This window comes from Gopherus flavomarginatus, chromosome 5 (assembly GCF_025201925.1).
Source record: "Gopherus flavomarginatus isolate rGopFla2 chromosome 5, rGopFla2.mat.asm, whole genome shotgun sequence".
Taxonomy (NCBI): Eukaryota; Metazoa; Chordata; order Testudines; family Testudinidae; genus Gopherus; species Gopherus flavomarginatus.
Genome location: NC_066621.1, coordinates 110,140,259 through 110,164,497, shown reverse-complemented (window position 1 = coordinate 110,164,497; position 24,239 = coordinate 110,140,259). Strand labels below are relative to the sequence as shown.

The 24,239-nt window shown below is 37.6% G+C and overlaps 1 protein-coding gene across 3 annotated transcripts in view; it reads left to right on the top strand.

The window, feature by feature from the left end:
- STRN3 (striatin 3) overlaps positions 1 to 24,239 on the top strand; it is an 87,022-nt gene that overhangs the window by 31,586 nt on the left and 31,197 nt on the right. For 2 of the 3 annotated variants that reach the window (XM_050953873.1, XM_050953874.1), the window contains exons 2-7: positions 2,125 to 2,228; positions 8,649 to 8,722; positions 12,309 to 12,390; positions 12,786 to 12,965; positions 13,609 to 13,738; positions 15,282 to 15,423. In XM_050953873.1, the coding sequence (XP_050809830.1) occupies positions 2,125 to 2,228; positions 8,649 to 8,722; positions 12,309 to 12,390; positions 12,786 to 12,965; positions 13,609 to 13,738; positions 15,282 to 15,423 (712 nt within the window). Of the gene's footprint in view, positions 1 to 2,124; positions 2,229 to 8,648; positions 8,723 to 12,308; positions 12,391 to 12,785; positions 12,966 to 13,608; positions 13,739 to 15,281; positions 15,424 to 21,149; positions 21,261 to 24,239 lie in introns of all 3 variants that reach the window. The other variant, XM_050953872.1, reaches the window with a different exon arrangement.

Sequence of the window (24,239 nt, the reverse complement as noted above, 5' to 3'; positions counted from 1 at the left end):
TGCAGCCTTTGGTAGAGCAGTACTTGAACTCGTACATGAATACAGATCTAATACCTGCCTCCATCTGTTAACTCTTTTCTGTCTCCAAGAGTGGAGGACATATTGTGACATTCTATACCTTGGAGTGTACTGTAACCCCCATATTCCTCATTTTCATATACTTGTGATCTTACATATAAAGCATGCCTTGTAAGGTATCAGGGGAAAGGTTATGATCTGCTGAAAGTCTTTTCTCTATCCATATATGTGTATCATTAATGCATATGAAGTTGAGAATTGTGTTGTATGGTGGTCACAAAAGCATGCTGTAAGTTAGAGAATCAGCCAGATATTAGCTCCCCAGAGGCAACAGCAAGGAAAGTAACCATTGCCTGGGCGGGGTGTCAAACAACCCATCAACAGCCATTATCCAGCAAGGGAGCTACATTGCAATCATTCACCTGCATGAGGCCACACCAGGAGAATTGCTCAGCCTTGCTTGGAGAGACTCAGCAGTGCTCTCCAGACTTGCCTGGACTTGTGCTCCCCAAGCGTATGGACTGAGAGTATTAAACAGACAGAATGGACACATACTGAGCCCTTCCCCTACCCCACCTATGCTGCAAGCAACCAAGACACTGAGAAGAAAAGACGCCAACACAGGAGTTTGGGCCAGGTTTCAGGAACAAACCTGTATATAAAGGACTGCAGTATCCAGTGGGGTGAGGAAGATGGCTTAATCTAGTTGCCCAGTCTAATAGAGTTGAGAGTTTAGACTGTCTGCTTATATTTTCTTTTCTTTTTTGGTAAGCACTATGACTTGTTAAGCCTTGACTTATAATCACTTAACATCTATCTTCATAGTTAATAAATCTGTGTTTATTTTACTGGAAGTTGTGCATTTGGTCTGAAGCGTGTTAGAGACGCCCCTTGGGATAACACGCCTGGTACATACAGGGGCGGCTCTAGAGATTCTGCCACCCCAAGCACGGCAGGCAGGCTGCCTCCGGTGGTTTGGCTGCGGAGGGTCCGCTGGTCCCGCGGCTTCAGCGGACCTCCCACAGGCCATGGGAGGTCTATCGAAGCTGCGGGACCAGTGGACCCTCCGTAAGCACGCCTGCGGGAGGCAGCCTGCCTGCCGCCCTCACAGCACTGGCAGAGCGCCCCCCATGGCTTGCCGCCCCAAGCACGTGCTTGGCGTGCTGGGGCCTGGAGCCGCCCTTGGGTACATATCCATTTCTTTGTTAAATTGACCAACTTGTATAAGCTTGCAGCGTCCAGCGGGCATGACTGGACACTGCAAGACAGAGGGTATGGCTACACTTGCACTTCAAAGTGCTGCCGTGGCAGCGCTTTGATGTTTCGAGTGTAGTCGCAGCGCCAGCGCTGGGAGAGAGGTCTCCCAGCGCTGCACGTACTCCAGATCCTCTATGGGTGTAGCTTGCAGCGGTGGGAGCCGCACTCCCAGCGCTGCGGCACTGTTTACACCGAGGCTTTACAGTGCTGTATCTTACAGCGCTCGGGTGTGTTTTTTTCACCCTCCTGAGCGCGAAAGTTGCAGCGCTGTAAAGCGCCAGTGTAGCCATGGCCAGAGGTTCCTAGGGTTGTGTTTGGGACCAGAGATATTGGCTAGTGTCATTTGCTTGCAAGTAGCTGGGAGCAACTTACATGCCAGCGGCTGTGTGTGAACAGCCCAGGAGTGGGGGTTCTCACAGCAGAGTAGGGTAAGGCTGGCTCTCAGAGTCAAGGATTGGAGTGGCCTAGCAGATCACTGGTCTAGATAGCACCAGAGGGGAACAGTCACACATATAAACAACTCAAATGAAGAAAAAGTGGTTACTTGTTCTTTAAGATGTGCTGTCTGTGTATTCAACAACCTGGCCCGTTTGCCCTCTATTTGAAGTCCTGAGAAGATTTTCAACTGGGGGAGGAACTAATTGTTTGGTCTGCCTTTCCCCTGTATGCCTTTGGTTGGGTAGCATTAAAACATTCAGTGAAACAAATATTTGTCACTAATCCTTTCAACTACAAGGATTGAAACTAGATATTACCAAAACAAACTCTTGTCATTCAGTGAACTAGATTGTGTTTATCTGTACTGCAGGTGAATGGAACAAAACAAATCTACTCTTTTTGTGTTTTCAGGCTCGGATAGCTTTTCTACAAGGAGAAAGAAAAGGTCAGGAAAACTTGAAGAAAGATTTAGTAAGAAGAATAAAAATGTTAGAATATGCATTAAAACAAGAAAGGTATGTATGCATGTTCATTCAACATTTATCTGTGCTGAAAGATACTTTACAAAATAGAGTGTAATTTCTTTACATTTAAACACTTGGTCCAGGGTACTGGAACACTTCAGAGAACTTGAGTAAATTAAAGGAACTCTTTGGTTTTGGTCTAAACTGACATTTAATCTGAGAAAGATTCTGCAATTCGTAAATATCCTACTGAAAAAATCCCTAAAACTAAAGGCCAGGTTTTTCTTAAACTAGCTGTTTCTCTGGCCTACAGAAATAGAATTTTGTACTTCTGCTGTTGCCACAATAGCAGTCAAATAAGTTTTCAAAGTTGAATATTATGATGTATGAAGAAATGTGGTATAATATCCTGTGTAAGTAGATATTAAACACAAAGAGCATCATCCATTTCACCTTTCATAACTCAGAAAATAATTGCATGACAGTAAAAACCAAAACTGGAATCCACCACTGTTTTTCAGACTTCTAAAGACAGAATAACTAAAAATTTACTGTGCTTCTCCTGCTCCGTTATACAGACGAGACTCAAATAATAAAGAAAAGTAGTATTTTCTTTTTTTAATCATTTTTAATTCTATATTTGTTTCACAATGTGAAATGTGCATTTTACATTTCAAAGATCAGCATTCCTTAATCATTAATGTTGCACTCTGAGGTGTTGTTTCCAAATGAGACATATGAAGGTTACACAGAGAATACCTAACATAACATGTTTCTCACCTATTAAACTAGTACTGACACCTTAAGAATGTCACATAAAGATGGTTTTGCATTTAGTGAATGTACATTATTGCTACCCTTTCAAACCTAAACAATTTTCTATTGTATATTTTGATTGAATGCAAAATATAGTACCTGTTTCAAAGATATTTAGGAATTTAGCTGGTGATATGACAATATTTTTAATGGTAGAGTCAAATTTAGTCCTCAGTTTGCATCTCTTACAAAATAGGGAAGTTCCACTCAGTGTTACTTTAAGTATGCATTGAAATATGCCACCTCCTTCCCCCAACTTAAAAATAAATACATAAATAAATACTCCAACCTATTGTGTAGATCTTCAGTAACTCCAAACTATATTTGGCAGCTGCAGTCAACTCGGATATATTTATCCACGCACGTCCTTGACATCTTTAAGCTAGTTGCCCAAGAATAATTCTGTCTGCATATCCTCTTCTTTCTTCACTATAGTGACTTGTATTCTAGATGAGTATTGATATGGTGAAGCAATTAAAAAAAACTACCTTAAACTTTCCTTCAGTAATCCCTTTCTATTAAAAATTGTTTTTGGTAGCATGGTCTGTTGGTTACTATAAAAGGGTGTAACTTATTTAAAAAGTAGTTGAAAGCTGTTATTGAGACTATTAGTAGAATTTTCAAAATTACCTAGATCCCATTTTCAAAAGTGACATAAGCCCCTTTGTCACATAAGTGCTTTTGAAAATTCTTTTCAAACCCCTAAAAGAATTATTCTTCACAGGGAAAGTCTGCAGATCCATTACAATGGGTCTTACATCTGCTTGCAGCTCCTTGGAGTCGTAAACCAGATCTGTCAGTCAAAACATGCTGGGAATGGCCACACCCCTGAAGGGCTGAGCCAGCCAGTTTAAACTGCCTTCTGCAGCTACAGGAAGGCTTTATCAGACCTTCTGCTCAGAAGAAGAAGAAAAAATAAAGCAACAAAAAAGGAATCATTTTTGTTGTTCTTAGTGGGTTTATTGCCTTCTGTGCATTACTGGGCTTCTGTTTTTCTGACCATACCCCAAGGCTAGACGCTGGCAATACCTTTCTGATATTGAGAGAGCTGACTACAGCAGCTTCCAGTGCATTGTCTGGGCCAGCCTCTCTAGCACAAATACCGCACAGGCAACTAGAGGAATAGAGAAGTCAACAGAAAAGGGCACAAAAATGCCAGGACTAACTGAACCTACAAGTGCATTTTGTTACAAGGGAATGTCCTGTAACAGCAGTATTCCTGCTCAGTTTTTCTAATCTCCCACTATTTCCAACTTCTGCTTTAGTGGACAATGCTTCTTGTCCATTCAGAGCAGACAGAGCTGTTGTTTCAGGCTGTCTGCAGACTGAAGACGACATCATTGCATCAATGTACGTTTTACTCACATGTGGAACATTAGCTCTGCAACCATGAGTTTCCATATTTTTATTTATTTATTTGTTTTTTTAAATGAAGGCCAAGGTGTTGCAGAATCTTAATATGCAAGTCAGGCCACATAAATGTATTAGGCAGATTGAGTGTTTAACGACTGTGATCTAAACTACATTTTAGAATTGTTTTATTGGCTTCTGATGAGAGAATATTGGTTTAATGTCTTGACTGCATATTCAAAATCAGTTTGCATATTAAAAACAAATCTTATCTAACACAAGGGACAGACTAATCACATCTTACAGTATTTTCATGAAAATATAATTTGAAGTGATCACTTTCTCTGATCAGTGTCCACTGAAATATGTTGTGTAGGTAGAAGGTAAAATTGAATCTGTGTTATACGTTGAAAGTATAGCTCTAAGATCAAAATTATAAATTCTTTCTTAAAATATTTATTCTTTCAAACTTGTTACATGACATTTGCTTTTGTTTTTATAAATTTATTGGAATGCAGTTAAGCCAAAATACTTGCTGTACTTTCAGAAATTATTCAGTAAAATACACAATATTTTAATAGTGTGCTTTCTTTATGAAATGTGAAATAATTTACAAGAAATCTAAAATCTTATCAGTTCATTTTATTTGAAAAAATAAGTCCAGAGCTTAAATACATTTTTTTAAAATTCTAAAGGTGCAACATGTGGTATTTCTGAAGTCTAGGCTTAATTTTTCATATTAGAGTCCAGTGTAAAAAAACTTTCAAAACATACAGAGCAGGGACGGCTCCAGGCACCAGTGCAGCAAGTGTGTGCCTGGGACGGCAAGCCGCGAGAGGGGCGGCATGCCAGTTATTGTGAGGATGGCCGTCAGGCTGCCTTTGGCAGCATGCCTGCGGAAGGTCCGCCGGTCCTGTGTTTTCGGCAGTAATTCGGCAACAGGTACTCTGAAGGCACGGGACTGGCGGACCTCCCACAGGCATGCCACCGAAAGCTACCTGACTGCCGTATTTGGGGCGGCAAAATACATAGAGCCGCCCCTGATACTGAATCACTTTAATAAACAACTTTAAAATAGCTGAAATTCCAGCTAATTAATTGTATTAATATTTCAGAAGTTTCTACAAATGCATTTTAAAGATCAACTGAAAGGCTTTGTTCCTTTTAGGATTTAAGTTGCTACTTATAACTAAGGTTCCTGACACTTTCCCTTACAAGATCCAGTTTTCAATTGCATATAACTTTGCCTAACTTTAACCATTTGGGCTGAAATTTTCCACACCCAGTGTCTGAATTTACTGGAAAGTTTCAACTAAAATGGTTTTTCTGTTTCAGAAAATCAAGTTGGGAGAAATACTGTTTTGCTTATGTTAAAAAAAATTCTTACAACTGCTTCATTGAAAACCTCTAGTATCTCTGTGTTTTGGAGAATGGATTTGAAATTTGGCATGGGGTAAAGGGCAGTTTCACTGGTGTCAGGAGTGGGCCTTTGCCATCTCTGTGACAACTTGGTCAATTTAGACAAATTATAAGCCTCTGCAGGGCTTGTCTACTACACAGGGAGGTTATCAGATTAAGGTAGGATGTGAATTTAAAGCAGAATAGCTATTCTGGAATAACTCCAAATATAGACAAACCCTGAAAAATTACAGTTAACACACGCTTGGTAGAGACTTTGTCAGCTAAGTTACCAAAAATGGTGTCTGCACTGGGCATGCTCAAGCCCAGGGCAGCAGTGTCTGAGCAGGATTTTCCCTGAGACTTTAGTGAGAGCTTTTTCAGTTAAGTGCATGAGGCAGAAGCCAGACTGGAAAGGCTATAGAATGGAATTGGGGGGAAGGAACTTCCAGGCAGGATTGAAGGTGGCACATCTAATGTTTAGGAGATGATGGAGAGTTGGAGAGGCAAGTGGGATGAGATTGGAGAGTAATGCATGCTTGTATTTGTTGGGATTTTGTGGTTCCCAAATGAGTCAGATGCCAGGCAGAATCAGGCTCTTCGATTCAATTCAATTCAGTTCAACAAGACTTTATTCAATGTGCATAGAGGGAGAGCTCTTGGTTAAAAAAAAAAAAAAAAAAAAATCAGCCAGAGTCCCTCCAGTAAGGAGCCTCTCCCATTGTTATTTTATAGCACATGGCAGTTACTTAAGTTACATAACACAAACCTCTAACCAGTCATATTTAACCTTTCCATATGTGGATTTGTTCATCACATTCTTATACTTTTCCACTCCATATGTTGGGCTCACCTCCCCACCCCTGACCTTCTCTAGAATGTTCCTAGGGTGGTGAGCCACAGCATGCTTCTTTATGCATAAGTACCTTGTAAATCACATTTCATGTAAAATGAACGCAAGCATACTCTTCATATTGCAATGGGAAGTTATTAGAGAGTAAACAGTTAAGGAGAAAGGTAAAAAGAGGGCATAAGAATGGAGCCAAGAAAGATTAGATGTGTTGAGGTCACTTGGCCATGTGAAGAGATTAGAGTTGGAGAACAGGTGTGAAACTTCATGTGTCATTGTTGGGAGGAAAGGAGGAGAGAATGATAGGAAGGGGAAGGAGATAGTCATATCAGATCTTGTAGATTTTTCCATTTGAAAATCTCGGCAGGATACTATGAAGAGAGGGAAGTAGAGGTGGGGAACCGCAAATGGAGGTGGTTGAGGAGAGTGTCAAAGTTGGGTGGAGACCACATGTGTGAAATTCATTCAGGGTAGTAAGAACAGGAGTACTTGTGGCACCTTAGAGACTAACAAATTCATTTGAGCATCAGCTTTATTGAGCTTAGTTTCTAAGGTGCCACAAGTACTCCTGTTCTTCTTGCGGATACAGACTAACACGACTGCCACTCTGAAACCATTCAGGGTACAATTCTTTAGCTAGGAGAATGACAGAATTGAAGGAGCAAATGATCTCTTTTCGTATAATTTGACACAGTGGATTGATTTAAATATAAAGCGATTTAAATTATTTATTGAAATAATCAATTTTAAATTAATCTTGTTTTGCATATGTACCTTTTAGTAATTTTCCTAAAGAAAACTTGATTTTCATTGGTTGGTAACAATTAAAACATGTTGATTTGCAGCTAAATATAGACTTCACACTAAATTTGGTGGTACTTTTTGGTAAACAGGAAGATACTATATGCTATACTATATACATATTTAGTTATATAGCTTAACTTATATTTATTCAGATTCTAATGTTTTACTTTTTTATTGTATTAGAAAATGATGATTGCACTACTTGTTTGTTAAATGATTAATATTATTATTATTTGTCAAGCTCTATTTTAATGAAAATTGCAATTCAATTAAAATGCCCAAAAACATTTTAAATGGTTTTTCATTAGTTAAATATGCCATAAATGTGCTGAATGCGTAAGAAGAAAGCTTACCAAAACATGTTTTGGATTTTAAACAACTGATTTGTGAAACAAAGAAAATATTATATGTGATTATTGGATTGAACTGATCGTTCCGGTCACCATGTCCTTTAAGATTTTAGCGCTAGTAGATTTCAGTCACACGTAGGTTTTATTCAAAGATTGGAAGAGGAGAACAAGCTGTCTTGCTTTTTCAATTCTTAATCAATTTCTTAACTTTGAGTGAACTAGTCATTGAACTGAACTAATTGAATAAACTGAAGTGACGATAATATTGTTTCTGCAACTTTAGAAGAGGCTTCTGCTCTTGAAACGTGGTTTAGCACATCAACAAGCTCTGGTTCCAGATGCTTAGTCAGTGACATCCACCAGTTCAGTGGTTTGACTTTCTTTAATGCTTAGTCAGGAAATGTGCTATTTTATATTATGATTTTTGTTTAATTTAAATTATTTTAATAGATTATATTAAATTCAGGCCCTAATATACGTTTTCATAATTTAATTTTAAATAGATTATTTTTAAAAAGAAAAATCTATTAAAATTAAGTTTTTAAAGTTTCAGTTTTTTAAAATAAATCCTTGTCTTTATCCATCCTGACTAGATTGAACAGCTTGAAAAGCTTTTTACCTACTGACATAAAATAAAATCCTTCATAAATAACACACAAGTTCTCAAGTTCAATTTCTTTACTAATAAAAATTTGGGGTATATGTGTTTATGAGAAATGAGCACACTTTCATGTTTTTGAAAATGTTTGACTCAATGATTCAATGACTTTTTTCAGTAATTATCCAAATTAAAGTATTGAAATGTACATTCTGTATCTTTACATGTTTGTTTAATTGTAATATTAAGAGGTATTTGAATTTAAGAAATTTCCTTTTTATATACCGATTATGCTTAATTTTCAGGGCAAAATATCATAAATTAAAATATGGCACAGAACTGAACCAAGGTGACTTGAAAATGCCAACTTTTGAATCAGGTAAGTTTTTTGTAAATTTTACGCTTTTCATTCTTTTGCTGTCTGCTTTTTTTTTAGATTTGCTATTTATGCAACTTTTAATAGTCGCCATAATGTACACAGTCATTAATAACGAAAGTTCTTCTTTGATTGCTTGCTCATGGCGATTCCACTCTAGGTATGCGCATGCTCACATGCGCGGACATCGGAGATTTTTGCCTTAGTGATGTCCGTAGGGGTGGCAGTGGTGCCCCCTTGAGTGCAGCGCTCCTGCATCGATATATCAAGTGCCACCGACCCTGCGCCGTCTCAGTTGGTTTTTGTCACCTGTGGCGGTTACTTGGCATGCCTTCCCTTGCATTGCAAGGGCTAGCTTTTTTTGTCTATTGTCTTTGAGATTTAGAGCCTTGTAAATAGTTTTGTTCATAATAGTTAACAGTTAGGGTCCCAGCAGGGACTTCGCCACAGCAGGGCATGCCCCAGTCTGCCTGTAAGTGACCCCTATAGCAGGTGTCTCAGGTGCTTAGGGAAGTCACACGTTGGAGACGAGTGCTGAATTTATAAAAACTTCCGGCCCCGCACACAAGAAGAGTGGGATATTCGGCTTCAGGTTCTCCTCATGGAGTTCCCCCTGCACCTGGCAGTATTCCCCAGTGCCAGTGCCCAAAAAGAAGTCTAAAAGCCTGGCACTGAGCCAAAAGGGCCATGGGCCATTGGACAAAGAACTCACTTCAGGCTGTCTGGCCACTCCAGAACCATGCACTTGCACCCCTCCAACTGGGTCTCTTAGTCCTGTGGAAGGTCCACCGCTGACTGCACAGACACCTTTGCAGGCTCCTCCAGCGCCAAGAGAGCATTGGCCTCCACCCGCACCACTGGTGCAGCATATGCCGTAGGAACCGGCAAGGCTCCCCACATATGCAAGTCAGATGCGAAGACCCCTCAGGGGGCAGTTCGGTGCCGCCAATTCTCCAAGGCAAAGCAGTGCTCTCCACTTCCACACTGCAAGTTGTCGGAGCCTGGATGCCCTGAGGCACATCCTTGGTCACTGGTTCCACATTCCCAGTTGCCACCATCTTGACGCGGATCGCCTAGAGCAAGATTCCAGTTGCCATACTACCTAAGTTGCTCACCCTCCTGCAAAATAGTCTTCTAGGCGTGGGTCCTGGTCGCCTGCATTGTGGGAGTGCTCCCCATTGCATCTCTGGTCCCCTTGATACCAGCACTGATCACCTTGCTCCGGCACCAGTCCCTAACAGCAATTTCAAGCAGTCAGACCCAGGCATTGATGGAAGGGGATTTCTCAGGCACGGAAGCCCAGTTTAGCCCCTCATCAAGTATGCAACACCGTGAATGGGCACCCAAGGCTGCGTCGATATTGCTGAACCAGTGACTGGCACAGTGGGCTTATTGGGGTACATGCAGAATGGCAGTTCTGGCAATGTCTTCTACTCATGTCTCGTCGTCTGCCACCTCGGAGCAGCAGCTGGTGGCACCAACGGCTCCAGGCTCAGTGCACAAGGCATGCCTGATCAGAGTAGAGGGAAGGCCTTTCACCCCTAAGTCTCCCTCCTCTGTGGGGGAAGATGCCCTGTAACCTCCCCCAATGGTGCGGTTATTATCCTCGTCCCCATTCTGGATCTGTGATGCCTCAACAAGTCTCTCAAAAAGTTGAAATTGCATATGGTTTCCCTGGATCCAGGATACTAGTACGCTGCCTCGACTTGAAGGATTCCTATTTCCACATCTCCATATTCCAGAGTTACAGCTAGGTAACCATTTTTTAATTTTTTGAGAACAAGTGTTTGGTTCCAGGGAGCTGTGTTACTGAATATACTGGTGTTTGGCAAGTGGTTTATTTGAGCCTTTATTACTTTGGTTCTCTTTCTCTCCTTCAGAAAGATCCAAATGTTGGGAGAGGTTTTAGTAGATGAATAAAGAGGCAGTGATTTAACTTTATTTTTGTTGTTGCAGTTTATCTTATTTCTATCGTCAGCCCTTGAAGGATCTTAGTGTCTATTGGGGTATTACACTCTTTTTACTTACTTGTCTCAAAAGTTTATTTTGCCAACTAGGGAGAAAATTGAACAATGGAATAAACATTATATATATATAGAAAATTCTACGTTTTTGTTCCCTGTGACTGTATAATAAAAAATTGTTTACTTTATCCTGGAAAAGTTATAATTTTTTACATATTTTTAAAAAATGGACAGGGGTTTTGTCAGATCAAGAGGAAATGCCCTGATGCAAATCAGTGTGGCCATATTGGCATATGGAGTGAAGTAGACTTCACAACGTAGGCAATATGTTTCTTATAACTAATACTTCCACAAATTCTGTCTCTTATAGATCTGAAACTAGAGGAAGATTTTCCCCTTGATTAAATTTGACTGTTTAAGAAGTAAAGATGACCTTTATTGCATGGCTGGCCCCTCCTTGAAATTCAATTCTTTGGGTTGCTATGTTATAAATAAAGTTTGGCCTTCCTCTTTGCTACTAACTGGAAATGCAGTTATACCCACAAGTCATCTAGGCAATGAATCTGTCAAGTTAGACAGTATCTCTCTCTCCCCCCCCCCCTTTTTTTTTGTTTGGTATGGGTACATCTTCAGGCACTTCTTCCTTGCTTGAAAGTATAAAATATTGTCCAGGTTATGTGCTTGGTGTTCATTTCTTAACATTTCTCTACAAGACATACAAGTCTGACTTCTGAATTCTCTCTAGATCAGTATTTCTCCTAGTTCTTTACTCCACGGTTTTATAGGCTGATATAATAGAACACCTGTTAAAGTGGAATGGGCTCAAGGTGTCAGTTGCTGCTAGAGAGTAAAAGTGGTGGAATTCCTTAATATTGTATTCTTGACATATTAGTTTAGGTTTCCCCAAATACAAGTTAATGGAACTTTATTTAAACAGTATTAGTAAAAACTAGTGATTTTATTATTTTTTTATTAAAGTTAAAAAAAAAATTTACAACTATCTTCCTTTAAGAAAAATCAAGTTTCTGCTAACCAGTTTTGTTATACTGAATTAATGGACATTAAATATTTTTGAATAGAGAATCAGAATTAATCTTTTTCTTAAGTGCTCTGCGTAGAGCTATTTAGAATCCCCTAAGGAATAAGGGAGTTAATTAGCCAGAGCAGGTCAGCTGCTGTAATGTAAACAAAAAAATGAAATAGTTGGCATTACTTTGAATAGCCTTTAAGGGATGCTATCTGGATAATGGCAATTCGTCAGCTTTGTAACAAAGTTTGTTGTAAACTAACAGTAGAAAAAAGACTAAGTAGTATGTACAAAGTCTTAATATATGCAGCAATATGAGACTTTTTGATATTAGTTAAATTAAGTTCAGCACTTCAAGAACATTTATAACTGTTGAATGTTGATCTGCTGATCATCAGTGAGGTTGTGGAATGCGGCTTTGTAAAGGACACCATCTGAATCTAGCGTTAGGCTCATTAAGGAGATGACCACACCACCAGTCTCTGAAAAATTGTGTGGGATCTAAAAATGTTTACGTGAAATCTTCACTTCCCTCTATGGTCTTTAAAATTGGCAGAGTAAAATGAGCAACACTAATGCGTATCTCCTTGCATTTCAGAAGAAACCAAAGATACAGAGGTTCCTACAGTACCTCAAAATAGTCAACTGACCTGGAAGCAAGGCAGGCAATTATTAAGACAGTAAGTAATATAGTTAAGTATCTATATTTGTAATCAGCTTTTCTTCTGGAGTTTTAGAAATTATTTACATGTTTGCACATTGCCTTGGAAATTCATGTAGTCAAAATGGATAAATATTGGTTCAGTATGCAAGACTGTATAGACTGCATTTTTTTTTGAAGCAGTACTAGCAGAGATAATCTTTGGCTGTGTCACTGCTTTAAACCTTGGGAAACGAAATGAGAAGTAAACCACAGGTAGAATACATGGATTTTGGGTGGAGGGGGTCCTTTGAGTAAATTATGTGGTAAACTCAGATAGCTTCCCATCTCCTCTTTTAGTATTATCAACCCTAGATCCTTTCTCTTTCTCATAAATGTCTTTTTCTCTTCTTTCTCTTTTCACAACCAACCTAGGTATCTTCAGGAAGTAGGTTACACGGACACAATATTGGATGTACGGTCCCAGAGGGTAAGGTCTTTACTTGGGCTCTCCAGTTCAGAACCAAATGGCTCAGTGGAGACAAAGAACTTAGAACAGATCCTTAATGGAGGTGAATCTCCTTCATCTAAGCAAAAGGGACAGGAAATCAAAAGGTAGGCAAAGAGATGTAAAATTGTGATATGCTTGATAGTTGGCTAACATACCCTACGTATATTATTAATATGCTATTTCACTTATTAGATTCAGACAGCTGTGTTATGCAAGCACTGAGAAACCAGTTAGGCTCATATAAGCTTCAGAGCCTACATATATATATTTTTTTCCTTTTCTGGTCAGTGGCACATTAGTCAGTTATATCATCCAAATATTGCAGTTATGTGAGTGCACAGGAGCCTGAAAGTAAACTGTTGAACATAAAAGGAGTCTATAAGCGTAACTGACTATCACTAATCATATTTTTCAGATCTATCAGCTTGTACTGTGAAAATAAATAGTGCATTATGTGAAAATTAGATTTTTGTTTCCGCTTTAATAATTTAAGTTGGTGTTATTAACATAAATAATTGTTTTTAAATTCTGCCATACGTCTTGAGTGGTGCTTTTCAATTTTGAGTCATCCCATAGATTTAGATGGACAGAGTTTTCCTGGAGTTTTTTTATTGACTTTTTAAAAACTTTTAAAAGTTAGATAGTAGAATTATATTTGACTTAATCCCCTAAATCCCTTCACTGTAAGTCAGCTAGTAAATTTGACCACTGTAGGCTTTTTGTTTTGTTTTTTGTTTTTTTTTGTAGGAACTCTGGTGATGTTCTTGAAACATTTAATTTCTTAGAAAATGCAGATGATAGTGATGAAGAAGAGAATGACATGATAGAAGATATTGCAGAAGGAAAAGAAAAGCATCGGATAAATAAAAAACACAAAGTAAAGAGCTTTTACTGTTGCCTTTTGGTCATGTACATCTAACATATTAAAAGCAGTGCTTTATAAAATATAGCCTGGTGGAAGCCTATGTTTCAAATAGACATGAATAAATTACCCTGCTTTATCTGTATGATATGTAAGTGAACATGTGGTATCAGCATGTTTTGGTGTAGCTCCTTATAATTCACCTCTACCCCGATATAACGCGACCCGATATAACACGAATTTGAATATAATGCGGTAAAGCAGTGCTCCGGGGTGGGTTCGGGGCTGCGCACTCCAGCGGATCAAAGCAAGTTCGATATAACACAGGTTCACCTGTAACGCAGTACGATTTTTTGACTCCCAAGGACAGCGTTATATCGAGGTAGAGGTGTAGTGTTTTTCATCTTCAAAATGTTTTAAACATGAGGTAATTAGTGCTCATAACATCCTTATGAGTAGATGTGAGTACAATAACTAAGATTGCTACCAAAGTCTTATTCTGTTTTTGGCTTGCTGCCAGCACTTAGAGATGAAATAATTTTGTATTTCATTCCTCCTCGCAGACCTAGCTTTTTAGAGCTTTCTCTCGTTTTGCCATTTTTTAAATTGTATGTTAACTGGCTTGGTGACCTTGTGGTGGTGGTCTCTGTGTAGATCCAAGTATATTTCCTATTCTCAGTCTCACTATCTCAGCCAACTAGGAGTAATGCAAAGGCAGTATACTCTGTCCTGTTTAGGGATGGTTACTTAATTTAGCAAGAACTCTCATCTGATCATGGCGCTGCAGTGATGAGCTCCCTAGAATCTCATCTGCTTCTCAGTTCGGTGGTGATTTGTTTGTTTTGTGGGGCCTATATAAAGGAGGGTGCTGTGTAAGAAAGGGTGTATCCTGAAAAAGTTCTGGAAAAGCAGGGATTATTTGCAAGAAGAAACTAAATGCTTTAAGGTGGGCTGGGGAGAACATTCCATCGGAGATGCAGGTTTTATGTCAGCCTCGCAGATGGAGGTGTGTTTTTTTTTTTTTTTTTCTCCCATCCCTAATGTTCTTTTGAAGTTGCTCCTCTTGTATAGGACTTTGCTGTTTCTTCCTGAAACTTCCACAGTCATTTAGTTAGTGTTGGATTAGTTTACGTGAGTGTATGGTCATTGTGATGGAGAGCTTGATGTTCTTTTTTTGGTCACTGAAGCACTGCTCATCACGATGGCCCTCTGGCTGCATTGTATCTTGCTTTTTCTTTAATAGCTGGAGATCAGAGCTTTGACTTGAGGTGAGCCTCCTACCCTGCCTTGTCAGGAGCTTGGTTTTTGTTTAAATTCTGGAGGAGCTGAAATAACACAGTGACTAGTTGTACACACTTTGCTTTCTGCACTTCATGCTTCAAAAGGTTCTTCCCTTGCAAAAAAAAAAAAAAAAAAAAGGTCCTCTTTAAAATGACCTGTCCCATTCTTAACTCATATTTTAGATGAGTTTCTTCTTACTGGCAGAAAACGTATCTGCTTGTGTGATAGATGTAATCTTCTTAAAACACAGAATATATATTTTTTTATCCACTTGCAGATTGGTAATGAAGGTTTAGCTGCAGACCTTGCAGATGACCCTGATACTGAAGAAGCTCTGAAAGAATTTGATTTTTTAGTAACAGCAGAAGATGGAGAAGGAGCTGGAGAAGCAAGAAGTTCAGGGGATGGGACAGAATGGGGTAAGAAGCTAATACTAACAGATGGTTAGCACTATTTGAACACTTGTTCATAACAATACACTTATGACTATAATATGTGCTGTTTAAGACGGAATGGATGTGTGGATGCTTGTGATGATTAGATGCTGGCAAAGTAGGAGATAACTAGGATGTTGGGTATTACACTTTTTATCCTCACACACTGTAGTGCTAACAATTAGACAGTGGTTAATTTATTTCAAATTCTCCTTTGTTTTGCTGTTGAGGAGAGGTTTTTGTTTTTTCATCTTCCATATTTTTTGCTGCTCCTAGTCTATATTCCTGACCACCCCTAAAATCCTTCTTTTGGATTTTGGGATCAACTTTTTGCCAAATCTAGATTTTAGATTTGGTTATGGTCTTTAATTTGTGTTGAGGCCTGTGTTAAATTAATTTGTTATATGGACTAGAAGAATTATTACATTATTTCTTGCCCAGATTTTCAGAAGCTGACTGCTAATATAGTCTTTATTAATAAAATCAGAAAATTGATCATCTTCATACTGCTAGTTCAGATTTTCTTCAGATAATGAAGTAAGATTGCTAAACGGTTCCCTGTGATATAAAAAGCACTAAATGTTTCTCTAATGTTTGAAACTTGTGTGTGCAGTTTTTTGTTTTTGTTTTTTTTAAAGAAATGGGGAGTAAGGAAGAGTGTGATTAATTGGGGTTCCAAATATCCATCAGTTATTGCCTAATTGAATGGGCTATCCGTAGTTTTTAGTTCGTAAAACCACCTCACACTTGAACACAATTGACAATCTTTGCTCAAGTAAGGTCCAGGACTAAAGTAACAGTGTTAGAGTAGGGTTTGCAGAATTATCGTATATAATAGTAGGGACTGTTTGGGAAAGTTTACACAATACTTGTCTAATGTGCCATTTTTTTAGTACGTTCTTTTCTTTTCATGAACACTAAAGTTCACTGCATTTTTGAAAGAACAAAACACAACAGTTAACTTACCAGATTTATTTCCTTAACTTCCTTAGTGTTAGATTTAGAATTTTATTTAATCTGGTTGGTCTAAGTGCTTTACTTGTTGGGCATTCTTAATTGTTGCTGCTTGAGGAGACAAGTTATCTAAAGACTTAATTATTTTAAGTAGGAGAAAATAAAATGCCTTTATATGAAATAATCTTAAAACCGTTGAATTTTTGTAGTCTGTCTAGGTATTGAACTGATATTCGAGTTTAATGATCTGAGGTTTTACATCAATACGTAATTGTACATGAATACACAGTACATTTAAGAAAAAAACATGGAGCAAGTTGTACATTTGAATTATTTTATACCAAGATAAAACAAATCCTTTATTGCAGCACAAAGCTGTCCGTCCCTAACGTGAGTTCGGGTGAATTTTAATTGAGAGAGGAAAATTAAAACCAGACAGATTGAAACTTCAAAACACCACATGGCCATTTATTAACATGGAGAAAATCACAACTTGGGCTGGGGAGAAGCACTTTTATCAACTAACAGTACTATTAGTACTATCAGTACTATTATTGCTTATACAACTTGAAGCAAGCTATTTACATTCATTAACAAGGAACCAAATACTTCAAAATTAACTGCTCTTTAAGAAAGCAAAATAAATACACTAAATTAAATGAGCTGTGTGCACATTAACCAAATATTATAAAATACACCAACAATAGCTATTAATACAACAATTCAACTTTCATATGCTATATATACACACTTTATACCAAATAACAATATACCGTTCTGCAGAAGAGACTAAGCAAAGCACAGAGTATTCACAGAAAATTAGAAAGCAAGTACCGTATTCCAGGCGCCGCTGACCAGCAGTACAGACACCAGAAGCATATTGAATCCATAGAAGATAACTTTGAAAAATAAATGTCACGTCCCGAGCCGGCTATATCCGGAGGAGACCCCTGGCTGAAGGGTTGATCAGGTCCTTCAGTCAGTATGTGGATACTCCTGCAGATTCTGGCACGAGGCATAGTTTTATTCAAAGGTTCTTTTACACTTGTCAAAATCTGATTGGTCCCTAGCTCCTTCACCTTTCAGGTTCCGAGTTGGTGCCCTCTACATAGATAGAATTTGCACACGGCACACTAGAAGCTACTAGAAGCTGCACTCAGCACACTAGCATTATTTTGCACACAACCCTAATCTGATCGTTTGAACTGAACTATGATTGGTCAGATTGGATCCCTTTGCTCACGGCACGCCGGTATTATGCACACAGCACTAGTCTGACCCTTAGGTGACCAGGCAAAAAGAGCGGGAAAATGCACTCGGCACTATAATGTTGCACAAGGTACCAGTGTGACCTCTAGATGACCGACAATTGGCCATACAGACACCATGTTAGAGTAGAGGCCTTAGGACTGCGACAAAAGCTAAAGACCAAACATCAAGTGCACGTTGTCGGTATTCTGTGTAATTCCTTGGAATGTAGCGTTTTAACTTTCTGACACGATATACTTTAGTCCCAAATTATTGGATTATGTTTTCCATTATGGAATTTTTGCTATGCCTTCATACTACAGCTTTTTTATCTAAGATATTTTGTTAGTGTTGTGACTGGTGCACTGTTTCTGTCGTTAACTGGTGCTGTACTTTAAAGGTAGTCTAAATTGCTACTCCATTTTTGTAGTGTTTTTGGCCATAACATTATATGAGGATTACAACTTTAGTCTTTCCTTTAATCCAAAAACATGTATTTGCTGTCCCCTCAAACTGATGTAGGCAGATTATTGCTACCTCAGACAATTTTCTCCTTAATATGTATCTTTTGAATTGTGAATGCAAACTTTCTCCTTTGCTGGATTTGATTCCAATGGCACATTACACCAGTTTTATACCAATATAATTCCATTGACTTCAATGCAGTTCCTTTTTATTTAATTGTATATTGATTAAATCCTGAGCTTTTGGGACTGAATAAACATACATTTTCTTTTATGGTCTTAAAATATTCAAGATTGCAACTTAGTTTTATTTTGCACAAAGGTTAAAAGGTCATAAAGGTTAAATTCCTCATGGTGTATCAGAATTGGATACAGTATTCCAAATGTGATCCCACTTTAGTACTGTCTAGGACTATAAACTACCATGAACAGATTTACATTTTTTAGTCTTATAAATACCTTAAATAACCTTATTAGACTTTTTTTTAAGCTAATAGTCCCTGAAGCCTCCCCAATCTCCAGAGTGATTCTGCTGGGAGTCCATAGTGATTCCGAGGAATTCCAAGTGTCTTTTTTCCTCCCAAATATTAGCATTATGTAAAACAATGCCATCTCTTCCTTTACTTATCTTGTCTATTTCTTCTAAAACAGTCTACTTCAGCACCAGTCTGAGGCAGATTTCAGTTTTGCCTGTTTAAATCATTCTTTTCCTTTGCACAAATGCTTCTGCCTATTTTTCCTTTAAGCGTCTTATATTTGCATATAGAATAGGCTAATTTATACATTATATTTATAGCTTATATTCTACGTATGGATCAAATTATGAAGTTTAACTTGACTTTTACAGAAGCTCAGTTCCATGTGTTTCTCTTGTATCCCTCTTCATCCTAGTTTTTATGCAACTTTAATATTTTTCCTGTTTGTTTTACTTTTATCCTCATCCTCCTTGCTGCTTTGTTATCCTCATAGCTTCCTTTATTCTTTTTGTTTCATTAGTTGGACATGTACAAATCCAGTTGTTTGTATGCCCTATATGTATGTAAATTAATTCCTAGTGAATAAAACTTCTTTATCAGTTTTCTAACTTGTTTCCTGTCTGCAGGTCTTCAGACCTACGACCAGGTCATGCTTTGCTGTCACTCCAGTTTAGAGTGGACATCTTAACTAACTTTCTTAGTTACTTTTAATTATTATTATAATTCTCAGCATAGATTAACTCCAAAGATTCATAACTTTTAACATTTGATCAACAAGTTGGCAGCTATATTCAAGTTAAATCTTTCTCAAAGGAGACTACTGAAAACCAACCACTGGCTTCATCTCCCTGTAGCAGTTTGTCATGAACATACTTGTATATTTACAAACATTGTTTCTTTGTATTTATGTGTTTAGTGTTATAGTTATCACATATTGGGGTTTGCAACACATTTTGCCAACAGCTGACCTTCAAAACCATGAAAGATGAGAAAATTCAAACTATATTAAACAAAGAAGAAAGGGATGGAGAATGTCAGATTAAAATATTTCCACAGATTTCCTGTAAGGAAAATAAGATTATAATAAAAATCTACCAAATATTTGTTTTGTCCAGTCAGAGAGAAATGGAGAAAGTAGATGTGCAAAACACATGTATAAGATTCTTAAGGGGCATATCACTGTAATATTGAAATACCACAGGTATATGCATGAATATATCCCATCCCTGCGAGTTAAGGAGCTATTCTCTGTTTATAGAAGGTAAACTGAGGCTCAGAGATTAAATTTGCCACCTGAGGAAATCTGGACAGGGAAACGAACAGAACCCACATTTTATGAGTCCAAGTTTGGTATCTTAACCAAAAGACTACCCTTTCTGGTCAAATCAGGACTGACTAACGAACTAGTTACTTTAGCTGTCAAAATTTTCTTCACTATTTCAGTGCTAGCCTGTAATATTTTGCTTACAAAAAACAGTGCAGGGAATTGGTTGTATTTAGAATGATTAACAATTTACTGGTCTTCTGTTTTAAAAAATATTTTGTAAAATTCTAAATGTCAAGTCCCCAAATGTAGTCCCTGTATTATGTGTAACTTGAAGACTTTAATGTTGAGGAAACCTTTAAAATTTGTGATGTAAGTTATTTATTAAAGATACTTTATTTAAGCAAGTACTCTGCCCTACCTCTACCCTGTACTGGGTTTCTACTAATTGTAATTTAAGATCAGAATGAGGATGTCAAACTGTCTTCACTTTTGTGAATGTTCTTTATTAACCTTCATATAAAATGTTGTATGTGAAATTGTGTGTGTCTTTCTGGTAACATTTATGCATCATGCCCTTTAATTGGTAAAGCCCTATCTTCTGCATGTAGGATTAGCGTGTGAGAGGATGCATGTTGGGTTTTTTCATAAACAAAATGACACTAATATACTCAGCTTGCGCTTTCATGAGTTGTACAGCATGAAATATATTTATTTGCTTATTCAAAGCAGGCTGAATAATTCCTAACACTGGCTTTCTAAAGATGCAGTAATCTTAAGTACATCTCTACCCCAATATAATGCGACCTGATGTAACACGAATTCAGATATAATGCAGTAAAGCAGCACTCCAAGGGGGCAGGGCTGCGTGCTCCGGCGGATCAAAGCAAGTTGCATATTACGCTGTTTGACGTATAACGTAAGATTTTTTTGGCTCCCAAGAACAGCGCTCTATCAGGGTAGAGGTGTACGTTAGATACCTTTGTTTATTTAGTAGCATCTATCCATTATTCAACACAAACAGCTATTTAAAGTAAAAACTCAAATTGTTTTCTCATTGGTAACAAAAATTAGCATAAAATAATATTCAGACATAATTATAGTAAATAGTTTAGTGAAAACTGTATAGAATGGGATCAATACTTTGTAAACTGTAACTGATAAAAGTGAGACTGCACCTTTAAAATATTTTCAAGTATAACCAAAGAACTTTTTATTGATTATGTTGAGCTATAACAGTCAATCACCAACAGCTTGCATTGCCAACTGCTGATTTTTTTTCTTTTAATAATATGCTGCATGTAGACAAAGATGACCTGTCCCCAACTTCTGAGGTTTGGGATGTAGACCAGGGACTAATAACTAAACTGAAGGAACAGTACAAGAAGGAACGAAAGGGGAAGAAAGGGGTAAAGAGTAAGTGCAGATTCTGAATCTTGAAATGCAATTCTTTTTCTCCATTTGGAAGACTTTTTTTTTTCTTCTTCTTCTGCAAATTGTTTTTGTTTTTGCATTAAGTATTGTTTTCCTTGATGGGGGCAACCAACTTTAACTTTCTATCTGCTAAATCTGATCATACAAGAAATAACTTGTGCCACTTGTGAGAACAGAAACGTGAAAACACTTATAAACATACAAATCTAGGGTTAAATAGGAAAAGAGAAATAACTACCTAGAAATCTAAGTGGTAGATTTTGAACAGTATTGGTTCTGGGAATGCTGTCTTGCCTTTTCCTGAACTTTAACAAAGTAGGCTAAATTTCTCCATTTGTAAAAGAAAAAGATTCTTGAACTGACTTCTTTCTTGAACCTTGCTTTGAATCACGATTCAGTTATATTGTTGGGCCTATATTTGTGTCTGTCTGCTAGAAGGCAGCATGAGAATGAAAAATATGCCTTTCATGTAAGGGAAAGCGAACATTTTTGTGGATTACTCTACAATATATTTTTGCCTTCATGTTGACATTCAGTCTGCCATGCAGTTAACATCCTCTGACATTCTAAAGAAAAATACTGCCATTAGGAAGGAAGAAAGGATTACATTCTGTCAGATTAAATGATTCATGAATAAGGCTTCCACTTAAAAATATGTAAAGTATTTAGAACTCCAGATTTTAATATTATGAATTATGAAATGAGATACATAATGCTACAGTATATAGAATTCAATTTGTTATGTAAAGCTTATATAGACAAAGAGCAACATTAGTATTTGAGTTGCACTGGTGTAATTTCGGAGTAACTCCATTGAGTGCAATGTTTTTACACTAGTTTAATTCAGAGCTATATTTGGTCCAAAGTAATTTTACATGCAAGTTCAAAATTTTTTGTGAAACACTGTAAGCTCTGTGTAAGTGCTAAATATATACTTAAATTAGACTGTGCATTATTTTTTAACATATGTTCATAGATTTATAGATTACAAAGCCAGAGGGACCAATGTCTGGTGTGCTGTATAACACATATAGAACTCCCCCTCCCCCAAATAATTCCTAGAGCATATCTTTTAGACAAACATCCAATCTTGATTTAAAAAATGTCAGTGATGGAGAATCCACCATGACCTCTGGTAAATTGTTCCAATGGCTGATTACTCTCACTATTAAAAATGTATGCCTTATTTCCAGTCTGAATTTATCTAGCTTCAACTTCTTGCCATTGGATTGTATTGTAACTTTCTCTGGTAATTTGAAGAGCCCATTATTAAATATTTGTTCCCCATTTGGGTACTTAGACTGTAATCAAGTCACCTTCTCTTTGTTAAGATAAATAGTTTGAGCTAATAGATTTTAAATATAAAGGAAGGGATTTTTTATTTAATTGTTAAATTACTTTAAATTTTCAAATACTTAATGCTATTCTGTTTTGTGTGTGAGCTCTAATGTCACTTAACTATAATTTAGTTTGTACATGTTTGTTTTTAAAGTTTTGCATGACTTGTTTATGTCATAAGGTGAAATTTTGTTAAGGTCAGAGGTTACTTAACTTTTGTTGTTGTTTTTTATAGTTAAGTATACCTAACTGGGGCCAAACTAAAAGTAGTAAACAGATATGCACAAAAGTGCACCTGCATTTAGCATGTAAACAACCAGTTAGACAATTACCAGCCTTGCATGAACTATTTTGGAAATAGGTTTACAAATTTATTTTTGAGTGTTAAAGTGGAGATAAACCTTTTGAAAATTTGTCCCTGCTAATTTGGTTTCCTATTTAACTTTCAGAACTGTTTTTTTTTCTTCAGGCTGTGTACAACCCATAGTGACAATAAAATTCATAAACACACTGGTATCTTTCGGTTTCTGAAAAGAATGAACTGATGTGGTGATGTTACCTTTTCTTAAATTTGTATTACATATAAAATGATTGAATGGTAGGCTTTGAATGCTGTTGAATTTGTACTTGGATTAAAGTTTTGCTTTAAATGCACACGCGTACCCTCCACCCCCACCCCAATCAGATTCTGCTTTCTCATGCTCATGAAGTGAGTAGCTCAGAGAAACAGTGAGAACAGAGGATTACACATTTTGCTATGGGGATATATTAACTATTATGGAACATGGCAGGGGCTGCAGCTTTTCAAAGCCCCAAGAAGTTCTACTGGGAAGACATGGGGTCCACCTAAGCACGAAGGGGAAGAGCAGTGTATTGAGGAGGACTTGAAATTAGTTTCAAAGGGGACAGGTTACAAAAGCCCACAGGTAAGTATTAAAAAGAAGTGACCTTACCAGAGGTCGCTTAACAGAGGACTGTTAAGGTGTGACATGGAAAATTACAACAGGGTCATGGGAGCAACGAGAGGGGAAATTGCTCAACACCTTAGCTGTCTATACACAAATGCAAGGAGTCTGGAGAATGAACAGAAAGAATAGGAAGTATTAGTACATAAACTACATTATTACTTTATTGGCATCACAGAGACTAGGTGGGGTACGTCTCATTACTGGAATATTAGTACAGAGGGAGAAGAATAGCTTGTTCAGGAAGGGCAGGCAGAGTTAAAAGGGATGAGGTGTTGTCTTATACAAAAAGAATATGTACACTTGTTCTGAGGTCCAGAAGGAGGTGGGAGGAAGAGCAGCTGAGAGTCTGTGGATAAAGATAAAAGGGTTAAAATTGGGGATGATGACATGATAGAGGTCTATTCTAGTACACCAAACCAGGAAGAGGAGGTGGATGAGGCATTTCTAGAACAAATAGCAGAAATATCCAAAACATGCAACCTGATAGTAATGGTGGACTTTAACTATCCAGACATCTCTTGGAAAAATAACAGCAAAATACAAAATTTCGAGTATGTTCTAAGAGTTTACTGGGGTAACTTTGTTCCAGAAGAGTGGAGAAAGTAACCAGGGGGACAGCCATTTTAGACTTGATTCTGACCAACGGGGAGGAATT